The sequence below is a fragment of the Montipora foliosa genome, chromosome 11 (genome assembly GCF_036669935.1).
Source record: "Montipora foliosa isolate CH-2021 chromosome 11, ASM3666993v2, whole genome shotgun sequence".
Lineage (NCBI taxonomy): Eukaryota > Metazoa > Cnidaria > Anthozoa > Scleractinia > Acroporidae > Montipora > Montipora foliosa.
Genome location: NC_090879.1, coordinates 29,400,047 through 29,415,046, shown reverse-complemented (window position 1 = coordinate 29,415,046; position 15,000 = coordinate 29,400,047). Strand labels below are relative to the sequence as shown.

Here is a 15,000-nt window from a genome sequence, read left to right as displayed (position 1 = left end):
AACTTTTTAATTAAGATTACATGCAATTTTATCAATGGAAAATATAACACTTGTCATGAGTCTACTTGTTCATGTACAGTACCTCAATACTAACCTTACTTCATACAGTGCTACTCTTTAATGAAATTGTACATAGTTTTGACAATAAACTATCAAAGAAACCTTACTATCAGTCATTGGCTGCAGATTATCAGCAACTTCACTGGCTGCTGCCATGGAAAGTTGATTTCTAAGCTGTGCTTCACGATGTGTTATTAAACCTAAAAAAATAAAATGAAAATTTTCTCATACTGGTAACTTTCTCCACTGACCTACTTATTCTCCTTTATTGTGGTTTCATCTGCCACAAAAAGTCAGGTTCTAATACATGTTCCTCAGGAATGGAGCTTTCCTTAGCTGATCCAGACTGAGTAGTGAATTTGAAATAGATGAAAATCAAAAACTTTTGCTTTTCTTATTGTAATTTCTCTAGTATTTATATTTCACTGGAATTTACTGTTCATTTCACACTGAAGATGAGAGAGGCAACTGCCGAAATATGTCTGTAAAACTCAGGAGTGTCTTGTTTTTCTTTAAATTAAAAACTTTACACATACAAAGTTTTTCCAGACCCCTCGACTGGTTTAATACTGTAGAATATAACACTCCAGTAGTCCAGACTGTAAAATTAATGGTGACCTGACTACCACCCACACACTGACCTTTGAGGAATTTAATTCGACCAGATGCAAAACTGATTCGCTGCGTAAACACAGCTAGCTTCCTGAAGGCTTCATCCATTTGTGAGACAGCATGCTGCATAAAATGTTCAGTTCCTTCAGCAGCTTCTTGCAGCTTACAAGTTGATGTTTGAAAATCAGCCACGACATTTTTCAGCCTCGTCTCATTTTTCAGACTGTTTTCCAGCTGCCTTTCTAATGCAAGATTTTGGTTAACTTTGATTTTGTGCTCGGCTTTCTTGTCAGCCAATGCGTGTGTGAGCATCGATACATCCTTTTGAGATTCTTCAAGTTCCATCATCAAATGCTTCACCTACAAATTATTTCATGTAGAAACTTTCAAAATTATAATAATTATTGTAATAATTATCATAATAATATATGATTTTGATGCAAGTTATTATATTTTAATAATTATAATATTATAATAATTATGATCTATTAAATATTATCGAACCCCATGTTGCATGCTGATACTAGTTACTGTTTACATTACAAATCATAAGCTAATACAACCTAGTATTGAGGAGATTTGTACATGTCAGATGAGATTCATTGACATGTGGCATAGTGCATGTGCTTTAAAGAAAAGGGTTGATTATTCATTTTAATAAAGTTTAAGATTAATTTTAAAGTAATTTAGCCTTCTTTTAAATCATTGTATTTTCAGCTTTTACAACTTACACTTCAATCAAAGTCGATCAAAAGTACTTACTGATAGATAGGGGTGGCGAATGGTAAATGCGAGACTTTGCGAGACGGCGAGACCATGAGCGTTTTTCTTTGCGAGCCCGAGACATTTTGACTTTTTAGATTGCAAGACCGAGACTTAAAAGTGTTTGACACCTTCATATAAAAAACGAGACTGCGAGACGCACATAACCGCTCAAAAAACGAGACTGTGAGACCCGTGAAATTTGACTAAAATTTTGCAAGACCCAGAGTTTTTGAAGAACCATTCGCCACCCCTATAGATAGCTGGAACTACCTTCAAGTTGAATAAAACATTTTCTCCTTCAACAGAACTGGTCCTAAAAACATAACTAAACCACTCCCAACATCCATTCCCATTACAGTGTACACTAATAAATTAATCTAATAATCACGTACCTGTGCCCTGCCATTTCTGTTTTCCTTTTCGTGGACAATTTCCTGAGATTTTAACTGGACCAATAATGCAAACAATTTCTCTCTCCATTTTGTTAGCACGTCATTATCATGATCACTGACACCCTTGCTAAATTTGGTTTGAAACTTCAATAGTTCTGTTTCTTGGATGGAGATGATTTCATTAAGTGACGACAGTCTGATATTAAGAAGTTCGACTGTGGATCTTAAGCTTTCATTTTCCTGCAGTAAGCTTGTCATGATTTGTCTTGCTTCGTCAGTTTCTCGCTGGAGTTTCTCAATTTGTGTATTTGGAAGATTCTCTCCAATATAAGCTCTAAGCTGGTCAACCAATGAGGTCTGTGTCTTTAGTTCTTCATCTTTCTTTTGAAGTTTTTCTGAATACGGTAAAGTTAAAGGTCATCATAAATAATTTTATTATTCCACTTTTATCACATTTGGTCAAGAGGACACGCAAAATATGAGATGGTAATAGACTGTAGTGTTCTGGTTTGACGGGTTTAGAACAGAGCACCAATAAGGACATGATGTTGTTTTTCAATAAAAGAGATTTCGTTTTCAACATGATGCAAAACCCAAGAATGAGCCTGTCATCCTTGTCACTCATCACTTTATTTATCTGTGTTGTTTTCCTCTTATATGTATTATAATAATTATTATGTTTAATCATTCAATAAGATGTATTTACATCCTTTTCCTGGGACCACCACCCCCCCCCCCCTCCCCTCTCCCCCAACCCAATTGACAAGTAAAAACATCTTGTGTTTGACAGATGTTACAGATAATTCGGATTCTTTACTTACAAACACGCCGATGAACTCTACTGGGTCCACGGCCAACTAAATGCACAAAATTCCACTACTCCTGGTAGGACCAGTTAGTCTCTCATTTAAGTAAACTGCTTACACTGTAGTACAACACACTAGAATGCTCCAAAAAGCCTTAATGTAACATGGTTCTCACACAAAGCAGTCAACACAAGATTCCCCAATAATAAAAAAAAAGAAAACATTTCCCACGGCAGAAGATTCTACTACTCTTTACTCTAGACTGAAGAAAGAACTTTTCTAAATTTGCATCACATACAACTGAAGTCTCTGAAATAACTGAATACTTCGTAACAATAGAGTGAAATCCATTCAATCTTCAGGCCCCCCCAGAATGCCCCAAGGTGATGAATAAAATCATCTGGTGTTAGACAAGAGTCAATATGTTAAACTGTACATTTTGAGGAAGGTCAGGATAAACTCTTCCTTTACTCTTCTTCTTTTGGATAAACTTAAATCTTTGTTTATTTATCTGCTAGAATCTTAACTTCTTTTTAATCATACCAAGTGTGATTTAATTAACAAAGCCAACAATACAGAGTCTTACCATAGTAATGGATTAGGGGTTTGCGTGTTGTTTCATCTCTCTCCTTCTTTTCCCTGGTACATAGAGTACATGTTCCTCTCCTAAACACTGATATTTCAGTGCTACAGTATGCTTAGTGGATTGACAAGAACTTGGAGACCAAGAATATTGCTGTGGCTAAGTTGCCATGCAATCTCCAAGCTAGCCTGCATAGCAAACATTTCTGCACATTTTCAATGTTTTGGCTGCTTGAAAAATGGGAAGTTACAAAAATGTGGGGGACGCGTCTTTTTTATCTTGCCCTACTGTTCACGCAACCAAAACATCCAAAATCTTGCGTTTTTCCCCACAGAAATGAAATACATCTCCAAGCAGCTAAGGAGATTACTGCACTTTCATTGTTAGTACTTTTAATAATAATAATAATAATAATAATAATAATAATAATAATAATAATAATAATAATAATAATAATAATACCAGAGCTCCTCTACATACAGCTTAGCAGAGAATACACTGTTTGCACTCACCTGTTAGACTGTCAACATCTTTTTGATGAGAATGCATTTCTTTTTCGAGTTCATTTTTAAGTTCTTCTATGTTTTTATCAAACGTCACTTGATTGCTTTTAATTTTCTGCTGGTGCTCATTTAATAGCCCTAAAAACTCCTGTTCTTTTGTTTTCAATTCTTCCCCTAATCTTTTCAGATCGTCCTCTTTACCAGACAGGTCTTTTTCCATCTCTGCTTCAATCTGTTCTCTTCTTGAGATTTCATTGCTCATATTTTGTAATTCCCGCGAGTATTGAGCTTCACAAAGACCCAATCTCTTCTCTAAAGCTCTTACTTGTTCATACTTATCAAACTCATTTTTACTGAGAACATCTTCAAATCCTTTCCTATCGATCTTCACTTGCTCATCGGCATTTTTTACCTCGATTTTTAAATTTTTGATAACCGACGCTTGCTTTTTGGAGCGTTTCTCTAAACTCTCCATTTCCGTTGCAAACATTTGCTCCTTTTGCCTAAGTTCAAGCCTGAGCTCCTTTATCAACGCATTAGCTTTCTCTAATTCTCCTTCAGCCCTTTTAAGATCCATTTCGAAGTTTAATTTCACCTCTTTGCCGTCTGTCCTGAGCTTAGCTGTCAAACTACTCAACTTTCTGACTTCCGATTGCAAGGCTAAGTTTTCTTCTTGAAGATCGGCCATTCGTTTCAAATCTAGCGCATCATCAACTCGCTCCTTCTGTACCAAAAGTCTCTCTTTTCGCAATTCCGTTTCAAGTCGTAGTTCTTGTTCTTCTAGGGTCCTCACTTGCTCTCTAAGCTGTTTATTTTCATCACACAATTTGTCAATTTCAGCTAGTTGTACAGCTTCCGCTCTCGATCCTTCCTTGCCTTTTACCAGATTATACTCAGCCGGAGGTAGAAGCTTAACAGAAGCTAAGTCCTTTTTCTTGGGAGGGATCGAAGGTGGAGAAATTTGAAAATATGACGGAGAGAGAAACTTTTCCCGTGTTTTTTTGATGCCCGCCATTTTTTTTTGTGCGGGAAGGAGAAAAGTTCCAGGCGCAATAGGCCATTTCAGAAACGTGAGAGGACTGGGACGAGTTTCTCATACTCTAAACTGAAATGTTACCAAATGAAAAGCTATCCAGCCAAGTTTGAGAGTTTTCTACGGAAAATTGGCCAAATGGGAGACTTGCAAAAGTTGCAAAATCCCATACAAACCCTTTTAATTTTGTGGCCTGTCTACCCATTCCATACAAACTCTCTATTTTAGGTGATATTTGAAGATATATTATTTCATCATTTTCCTCCTCTAAATACATCTATTCTTGGTAAAGACTCTGAAACTTGGTTGATCTTTCATTTGAATGTCTTAGTTTTTTAAACAAACGGAAAACAACCAAACTCGTCTCAGTCCTCTCACGTTTCTGAAATGGCTTATCCCAGAATACCTTTTAACTGATGGACATCTCACGATATCTTACATAGGATATCGACAAAACAATTCACGTGGAGTGTGATTTTGATTTTTAGAGGAAACACGATGGGGAAAGAAAAGAAAAAGGTATGTCATCATCGGTCTTTCTCGTTTAGTTGCAAAATATCTTGGTTTACGATGAAGTAAACTTCTTTTTGGTTTACTGTACAGGGAGAACGAGGAGCCGCAACATATTATATTTCAAGATCTCGAGCTCTGAAAAAACTTCAGCTGAGATTAGCAGATTTCAGGTGAACTAAAAGGAAAACGCTTTTTTTTTCTGATTATTAATTGTAAAATTTCTCTGTCGTGTACGAGAAGAAAATTGATCAAGTCTTAATGAAGAAAAAATGTACGTGCAAGGAATTGATATTTTTGTTTTTTCTAAGTAGAAGACAACATGAAAATTAATTCGATTCAGTACTGGTTTAGGGAAATTTTGTGGCGACGGTACAAACTTACATTTTTGCCAGGGAATGTAAAGGGATGTCTATCATGTTGTTGCCATGGTTTCAATAGACCAAATCGGCGAACGTGTTGTACCCAGTGTTATTCAAATCCTTCGGGGTTTAGATCCTTCGTGTACTGTATTTGCATTATAATGTAGCATTCAAATTTAAATGATATGGAAATACCTGGAACAAAGGGTTTGAATTGGGTACAACAGTGAGTTAGCTCATTTGGTTCATCGTGCTTGTGGGCCTGTTTCAGGCAGGATTTGTTAGTGACTCAACCCAAGAGTTGGCGCAGCGACTGACTGATTGCAGATTGCTTTCAGTTACGTGTATCTTTTTATTTTCCCAGCTACAGTTTGGCTGACAAAAGAGAGGACATTTAGGGCCCTTTAACTTCTTCCTTGTTCAAATTTATTTTCCTTTTAATTATACCAAAAGTACTTTTGAAAACCCTGGCCTGAATGCAAATTTGAAGTGAGACTGCATGTGCCCTTATCTCATTGAAATTTTACATGCATAAACATTTTTCAGCTGAAAGGAGGTTTAGCCCCCTCTCCCTGCTGGCAGAGGTCTTTTATAGTGCAAGGAAAATGATTCGAAGGATTTGACCTCTGCTAGTATGGAAAGTTCTTCTCCACTCACCAAAGACCCAATCACACCCCAAATGTCCGGCGGCGTGCCCCCCTTTGAGGAATAAAGTCATCTGGCGTTCGACAGAGTAAAATCTTTAGGTCTCCCTCTTAGGGGTGAATGGTTTAATGCTTAACCCTTTCTGGCATTAAACAGGGTACATTTTACAGAGTGGCCGTCCTATCTTAAATTAGACATTCATAATCCTTGACAGACACTAGGATTGTCTGCTGAAATAATGTAAAAATCGCATTAGAGTCAGGGACTTGGGATAATGGTGCATGCAAGGTTTTTAATGTTTTGCTATCACACATAAAGAACTCTGTAGATTTACACTATTTCCAAAGCCAGGTAAAGAAACATTAAATTTTAATGAACCAGGCGAAAGCAAGGCTGCAGGATAATTAGTTTTTCTTATGTTATTTTTGATAGATTATTATTCTTATATTCATGTATATGCATTGATCGTATCAATTTCATTGTATTTATAAGATGGTTGTAATGTAATATTATTTTTTAGCTCAATTGTAACAATATGGGCGAAGAGCCAGCTTTTGTAGATGGAAACACCAAATTAAAGTCATTATTATTATTATTATTATTATTATTATTATTACTGTTATTATTAAAATCTATAAGTGTCACTTTCTGGGAGTGAAAGTGATTTACTATTAATTTTGTCCAATATGTTTTCAGACGACTGTGCATTTTAAAGGGTGTGTATCCAGTTGAGCCCAAAAACAAGAAAAAACTCAATAAAGGAAGCAGTACCCTCAAGACGTTCTACTATGCCAAGGACATACAGTACCTTCTCCATGAACCGATTGTGAACAAGTTTCGAGAGTTTAAAGTCTTTCTAAGAAAACTGAAGAAAGCCATCGCTAAAGAAGAGCCAGACACTGCTCAGAGATTGGAGGACAACAAACCTGTTTATAAGCTTGATCACATCCTGAAAGAAAGGTACAGTACATTTACCTTCTTTATTTATTATTGGTCTCTTTTTGTAATCAGTTAACCAAGAGCAGCACTCTCCATTGAAATCAAAAGACCAAAACTTAGGCTTAAAATTATGGAGATAAATAATTACAGGTATGCTTAACAGTTCTTTGAGCCTCATGTGATTTTCTTTTTACAGCGCAAAAGTGACATCCTTTGATGTAATGTTGAAAAAAGAACCAGCAGTGTTTTCTCGGGTTTAAAAGCATGAGGCATAACCAAGTGTTTAACAGCACGAGGCATTACAAGCCAAGTGTTTTTAGACCCGATAAAACATACACTGCAAGTTTTTTGAACAGCTTCAAAACCATTCCACAAAAAGTGTGTCCTTCTGGACTCTGAACAAAGGTTCAAATTGTGAGAGGAGAATATTAGCATATAAGAAAAACAAGCCAAGCCTCATTTTTATTCTTTATAATTATAAAGAAGTCTGATGAGGAATGTTTTATCGGGTTTAAAGCTCACGCATGTGACATTAATATTTTTATTGATGACGTGATAGGCTGTTTTGTTTGTGTATTATTAATGAGTTTCTGAAAAGCGAATAAATTTTTGGTATGTTAATAAGATGAAGGGTAAATAATGACATCAGCAAAGATTTTCCTTATGATTGAAGTTGATTTTCAGTGTCTACATTTTCTTTTGGAAAAAAAAATCCTTTCCAACTTAAACTCTTTATTGCCATTTGAAATATCAAATATAAAAGTTTTGAATCAGTTTTCAGAAACATTTTGTATTTTCTAGATACCCCACATTTATTGATGCCATTAGAGACTTAGATGATGCATTATCTATGGTTATGTTGTTTTCAACAATGCCAAAGACTCGCAACATTAAGGTATTGTGCAGCTGCAGTTTGGTAATAAGAAAGGTACCGGTACATCGCATAAGAAGTATAGTAGTAGAGGAATTTTCAAGTGACTAAGTAAGCTCATAAGTATTGCTACTAAGGGTGACAAAGAAATTGGCCATTTATAATAGTGACATTTGTGTAAGGGATGGCAACACTTCTTGTCCCTGTTACCGGTAGTAAGAGCAACTGCAAATAGGTGTTGCAACAATCATAATTATTGTTCACAACACCTACCGGTATTTGCAATACCTATGAGCCAATGATTTAACTTTTTGTACACTGTACATGTAACTACAGTGTAGGTGTGTATAGACATCTCTTTCTGTTTGTTTTACTTGACTGTGTACATGTAGCTTTCTTTGATTGGAATTAAAATCATAACTGGATGTATATTAGACTTTAATCAATCCTACCCTAAAGTTGCTTTTGTTGAGCCTTTCAATTCGTTTTTATTGTCTTATTGTTGTTGAATGGGACCAACAAATTCAAGAATTTGTTAATTATCATCCTATTGAGCTGTGCATACTTACGGCAACAAGGGATACAATAATTATTGCCTTGACTCCTGGAACAATGTCCTTTAATAAGGCAAAAATTTATCAAGGGCTATTCATATTGAAAGAGGAACAACGTAGAACTGATAATGTACATGTACGTTATATTAATTAATTAAGATCTTCCTAGCTGAAAAGCCAGACTTAACCTTCCTGGGGAAGAATTACTCATTGCTCAGGAGTCACAATACAAATATTGGTGGCAACCAGACATTTAGAGGAGAACTTGGTTTTTTCTAGAATATTGAAGCAGAAAATAGAATTTACAAAATTAATATTAGTAATTAACACCAACCAAAGTTTCCTTTTCTGTGTCATACCCTGGTGAAAATCTTTGAAGGATCTTTGAAGATCCTTAAAGACTCCTCAAAGATCTTTTTGAGGATCTTTCTAAGGATCTTTTCTCAAATCCTCAAGGATCCTACCTAGGATCCTTAAAGATCCTTAAAGATCTTAGCCTTTCTTGCCAAGATCCTCAAAGATCCTTGCCAAGATCTTCAAGGATCCTTGAGGATCTTCGAAGATCCTGTCCAAGATCCTTGAGGATCTTCGAAGATCCTGTCCAAGATCCTGTGCAAGATCCTCAAGGATTTTTAAAGATCCTGACCAAGATCTTTGAAGATCATCAAAGATCCTTGAGGATGTTGAAGGAACCAACCAAAGATCCTTGGGGATCTTCAAAAACCATATCCAAGATCCTTAAGGATCTTCAAAGATCTGGTGCAAGATCCTTGAGGATCTTCAAAAACCCTTGCCAAGATCATTTGCAAGATCCTTGAGGATGTTTATGTTTAAATATCATTTAGGACTTTACAGGAACTTAACCAAGATTATTAATTTTATTTTCCACCTTCTCACCCTGAATGGCACTTATTGGACTGCAGTTTGATGTACAAATTATTTTATTTAACCGGGAAAAAGGAGCTTTCTTTCTGTAAAAGAGAAACTTCAATACATACATGTAAAATGCTGCATTTGTCTGTAAACTATTTACGTTATAATGCTAAGTATGATTGAAGTAAAATAACAATGATGAATCATGGGAAATCTATATCTGACTTTATTTGCTAGCAGTCTTTATTGAACTGAATGAAAAACAGCGGCACACTACAATTCTCACTTGAGTAAGATGCAAGTGAAGTTTGGTAAGGCTTATCACCCTGGCTTGTTATCCAAAATTGCCACTAACTCCTGGGTCACAGGGATGGGAAGAATACAATAAAAATCTAACAAACCTGAACAAATGATGCACTGACTATTGTTTTTTACAGACTTGATGTGGATCAAGTTGCCTTTGACTACATTGTTGTTTTAACATTGAAACTCTGTGAAAACTTTGCTCACATCTTATTCAACTGACAATCATAGTAGCTATTGGAGTTATTTGGTCACATGCATGGTTATCCATTAATTAAAAGTCTAGCTGCATACAGTAAACCAATTTCTCAAAATTACCTATAATATGACTTGAATGTATATTAATAATCATAGAAAGAATAGAGATAAAATATAGATACTCATACAGTTTTTATCAAGTACTCATTAATATCGAAGATATGGCTGGGAATATTTAAAATATTTTCACAAACAGCCATTTTTATTGAGAAAATATTTCTTAAAAATAAGACAAAAACCTTAAATTGTAGCCTAGAAAAACAGCGAAAGAGAAACATTACAAGTACAAAGACATGTACTACAACAATAACGTTTGATTTTACCTAACACATTTGTATTTATTTCATTTTATCTATCTTTTTATTACTAATTTTTTTCTTCACTCAGTATTTGGTGCTATTGTCGGCTGAGGCTGCTTTTTGAGAACGTTTTCTGAATATTTTGCAGTTACGCATCCTGAAAGAAAAACAAAGCCATAAGGGCAAATTACTCATATTGATTATCATGAATTCCACATGTACTCGCAAGTCATGCCGTGGAAGTGGAAATAAATGTGCGTCACCTAACCTTTAATTTGAAAATTGCTCTGAACCTCAGACACGTAGCATTTACAGAGAATCGAAGGGATCCTTTGCCAATCATATAATTTGCAACAACCACTCTTTTGATTAGTAAGTAAGTAATCTCGTTAAAGGTTCACCTATTTTTTACAGGATTAGAGCAGGTAAGCCGAATTATAATCCTTGCCTGTACATGTCAAATTATGTTGGGACTTGAAGTTTGAAAAGTTCGAATATCGGCTAACTCAATGTTGTACGCAATTAAAATCTTTTCGAAATAAAACGTTTTGTTCCAGTATTACCATATCATTTTAAATGTGAATGCTTCATTGCCATGCAAATTAAACACACAAAGAATCTTAACCCCGAGAGATTTGAATTGGTTGAGTTAGCCGATTTAGTCTATCGTCATTTTTAAGGACAATAAGTCATCAACTCAAATATTATCTGCTTATAATTAGCGCCTACCTTTGTACTTGGATTGCTGTATGCATTTCCTCGTTTTGAATCAGTATTTAAAGGGCAAAACAATCATGAATCATAAGATTTATGCTCGTTGATTCAAACTTAGAATAAAACCGCCGATCTGTAAGAGGAGCCATCGTTGGTGGCTGCTGACCAAAAGGGAAATGGCTCACTAGTTTCCAGTCTTATCTCTCGCGTTTTATCCAAGATGGCGGAGGATTACAACCCTCCGATTCATCGCACTGTGTTAAAGAAAAAGTGAGCAAAAATCATAGCAGACTCATCGAATTAACCCTTAAAGGAATGTGAAAAGATACTGATCGAGCCGATTCGTCACTAGAGTCTCTAGATGTGGCCCTGAATTCTGTATTTTAGCCCTGGTATTTTTTTAAAGGATTACGTGCTGACACGAATTATTTGATATTTCGAGAGTATATTGTTTCATATTGCTTCTGGCCCGGCCTGCAGCTATTACGAGTTCATCAAACAAGGTAATCTGTTACTGATATTTCCGACAATCAATGGATTACATCAGAATAAACGTTTTCTTTTTAATTGATTCGTGTACAGCGTGATTATTTTTATGTTCAAAGTTTGGTGCCTTAACGATGCTTGAGGGTACATGTACGTAATACCTCATAGGATCTTTGGGGATTTTATACACTTCACTCCTAAAAAGGTCCTTATAAGATCCTTATCCTTGAAGGATCAAGATCACTCTAAAGATCCTTTTTAGATCCTTGAAAGATCCTCATAGGATCTTTCAAGGATCCTAACGGAGATCCTTTCAAGATCACTTTAAGGTTCCTTTTAAGATCCGTGAAGGATCCTCATAGGATCTTTCAAGGATCCTAATAAAGTTCCTTTCAAGATTACTATAAGGATCCTTTTAAGATCCTTGAAGGATCCTCATAGGATCTTTCAAGGATCGTAACAAAGATCCTTTCAAGATCACTTTAAGGATCCTTTTAAGATCCTTGAAGGATCCTCATAGGATCTTTAAGGATCCTGATAAAGATCTTTTCAAGATACCTCTGAAGATTCTTTTAGGATCCTTAAAGGATCCTCATACAATCCTTGAGGATCTTTCGAGGATCCTTTTAAGGTTTCTTTCAAGATCACTATAAGGATCCTTCAAAGATCCTCAAAAGATCCTAGTATGATCTTTAAGGATCCTGTCAAAGATTTTATTAAGATCCTTTCAAGGATCCTTTTAAGATCCTTGTAAGATCCTCAGTCACTCTTTGAGGATCTTCAAGGATCCTTTTGAGGATCTTTCCAAGATTTTGTGTGTGGATCTTGGTAAGATCTTTGCAAGATCCTGATAATTTCCTCAAGGATCTTGATGAAGTATCCCAAGAGTCCTCAATGTTAGAAAATCTTTGAAGATCCTTTAAAGATCCTTCAAGGATCCTGTGAAGATCTTCATCTTTAAAGATCTTTGTCAGGTCTTTGAAGATCTTTGAAGATCTTTAAAGATCCTTTAAGGATTTTCACCAGGGTAGCTTAAGTTCTGCTTGTTTAATAAGTCTCGCTAGTCGTTGTTGTCATTGTTGCAAAGTACAGCAACGACACACCTCAACAAGGTCAAACCAAAAGCATACTGTGGTGCCTCTGGCAGCTGCTATACGGTCTGTGTATGACCTTGAAGCACAGCTTACAGCCAGCTGGAATCAGATGTATGCTGATTATAACTTCATTCTTTTTTTCTTATTGTAACAGGTGGATGTTGTAAAAGAATGCAAGAGATTATCAGGTCACACAATTTCTTTGTCAGTTGTACGAGTCTTGAAATCTTTTTGTTACCTCTCATTTACAAATGATCTTTTATTTGGAAGGCCTGTGATACTAACACTCCTCTCGTCTTCTCGTACTTAATTTAAGTACCTTTTCACCTTTTGCCAAAGATACAATGTAAATGTACTCTGTCTTTTATCACGTAATTATTTAGTGTACTTGGTAGTTAAATATTGTTGGTGCCCTATTGGATGTACATGTTATTAAACCTTTTTTTTCTTTTCAATAGTTGAATTTCAGCACTATGTAATAGCGTCAAAATCATTAAGAAAGGTACGGCAATCTTCAAATTCCATTCTGTCAACATGTTAGTCTCAAGTGGAGTTTTTCTTTGTGTTATTTTATCTAAGCATGTGAGCATAAAAATAAAAATTATTATTATAAATTACTAGTGAAATAAATTTCACCCAATGCTCTGATGTCATCTTCACAGACTGAGTCATTTTCAGGTGAATAAGCAACATAAAGTTGCAATGAGTCACATTTAGAGGTGACACAAGTGGCATAAATTAGAATTAAAAAACTTGTTGTCACTGCCTGAAAAACTTATGTAAAAAGGACGTTTCGGTCAAAATACTATGACCTTCTTCAGCATAAAATGGCTTACAAATACAAATGAGTGCTTTAAAAGAGCCGTAGAAACGTCACTTGACCCTAGACCCTGCGCTTAGATTAACTGTGGAGTCTCCTGCTTCTAGAATAACTGTGTAGTCTCCTGCTTCTAGAAGTGTGGCACTCAATTCGCGAACCTAATTCCATTTATGAACACGTTTACATTCCGGACATTTACAAGGCCCTTGGCAATCCCAAGTGACATTTCTACGGCTCTTTTAAAGCACTCATTTGTATTCGTAAGCCATTTTATGCTGAAGCTTAAGAAGGTCATCGTATTTTGACCGAAACGTCCTTTTTACATATATTAAGTTTTTTTAGTCAGTGACAACAAGTTTTTAAATTCTTTTTATCATGCCTGACTACAACTACGGTTACTTTTTTGGCATAAATTATTTAAATGATTTCACAAAACAATGGGACATTAAGGGCTTATCCTTCTGTGGGAACAGGGAACATGTAACTCATTTGGGTGGACAGATCGATCCCTACACTCTCTGCTGTGTTTGTCTTGATCTGTTCATGCGAAGAAGTTGCTTAGACCCTGCGCTTAGAATAACTGTGTAGTCTCCTGCTTTTTCCCGACAAGGACAACAACATGTTAATTACTATTGAAGTGCTAAAGGTACACTGTATGCTAAATACCACTTTCTAATAATGTTGTTAATACTATATACATGTATTGTTTATCGTGCCAGTACTAACATTCCAACAGTCAACATATTATAACAGCATTTAAATATGCAAATTCTGCTACATGTAACTGTCTCTTACTCTTTATTTATCTGTGCAACTTAAATTAAATTAATTATTACTCCTTTACTTGGAAAAGTTTGCTAGTTTTTATCCGATTATGTGCTCGTACATGTAGTAATTTTGAGTAATTTCTTCTGCCTGAAATAGTAAAACCAATGTTTGCACCTGTATATTTTGTATCTAGGTTTTCCTGTCAATAAAAGGAGTGTACTTTCAAGCTGAAATCCAGGACCAGCCAGTCACATGGATTGTACCATACCAGTTTTGTCAAGAGGTAAATTTACCTAAGATTGAAAGTAAGATACCTTTAGGTGACTGGAAATAAAAGAGGACTTGAAATATTGTGTTGGTTAACGGAGCTAATGGACTTGTTTCTGTATCTCAGAATGCCCTTGGACGATGGGAGCATTGATTTGGATTACCCAATTCATATTACGTTCTGGTTGCTATGTGAACTGTTACTTTCATGAGGAAATTTATTTTGTTATGTGATTTTATTTTGCAGCCACCATCTGATGTTGATTTTAAAGTAATGCTCACATTCCTTGAATTCTACACGACCATGATTGGATTTGTGAATTTCAAACTATACAACATGTTGAACTTGCATTATCCTCCAAAGGTATGCATCACGTTGAAAGGAATGTGCAGTGCTCAGGCATACGTGTGGAAACAAAAAGAAAATAATATACGAAAATTCAGTCAGAAGGGAAATGCTTTAGAATTTTGTTGTATTTTACA

General features: G+C 35.6%; 2 protein-coding genes across 2 annotated transcripts in view; one reads left to right on the top strand and one right to left on the bottom strand.

Moving 5' to 3' along the window:
- Window positions 1–4,778, bottom strand: part of LOC137975394 (coiled-coil alpha-helical rod protein 1-like) — an 11,080-nt gene extending 6,302 nt beyond the window's left edge. Inside the window, exons 1-4 of the mRNA XM_068822498.1 lie at window positions 3,731–4,778; window positions 1,830–2,224; window positions 702–1,032; window positions 168–260 (exon numbers count right to left, since the gene is read on the bottom strand). Coding sequence (XP_068678599.1) covers window positions 168–260; window positions 702–1,032; window positions 1,830–2,224; window positions 3,731–4,736 — 1,825 coding nt within the window. The 5' untranslated portion in view covers window positions 4,737–4,778. The remainder of the gene's footprint in view (window positions 1–167; window positions 261–701; window positions 1,033–1,829; window positions 2,225–3,730) is intronic.
- Window positions 4,779–4,824: 46 nt separating this feature from the next.
- Window positions 4,825–15,000, top strand: part of LOC137974801 (pescadillo homolog) — a 22,853-nt gene continuing 12,677 nt past the window's right edge. The window contains exons 1-8 of the mRNA XM_068821786.1: window positions 4,825–5,273; window positions 5,358–5,437; window positions 6,968–7,231; window positions 8,012–8,105; window positions 12,817–12,850; window positions 13,121–13,164; window positions 14,444–14,533; window positions 14,765–14,881. Of these exons, the coding sequence (XP_068677887.1) occupies window positions 5,253–5,273; window positions 5,358–5,437; window positions 6,968–7,231; window positions 8,012–8,105; window positions 12,817–12,850; window positions 13,121–13,164; window positions 14,444–14,533; window positions 14,765–14,881 (744 nt within the window). The 5' untranslated portion in view covers window positions 4,825–5,252. The remainder of the gene's footprint in view (window positions 5,274–5,357; window positions 5,438–6,967; window positions 7,232–8,011; window positions 8,106–12,816; window positions 12,851–13,120; window positions 13,165–14,443; window positions 14,534–14,764; window positions 14,882–15,000) is intronic.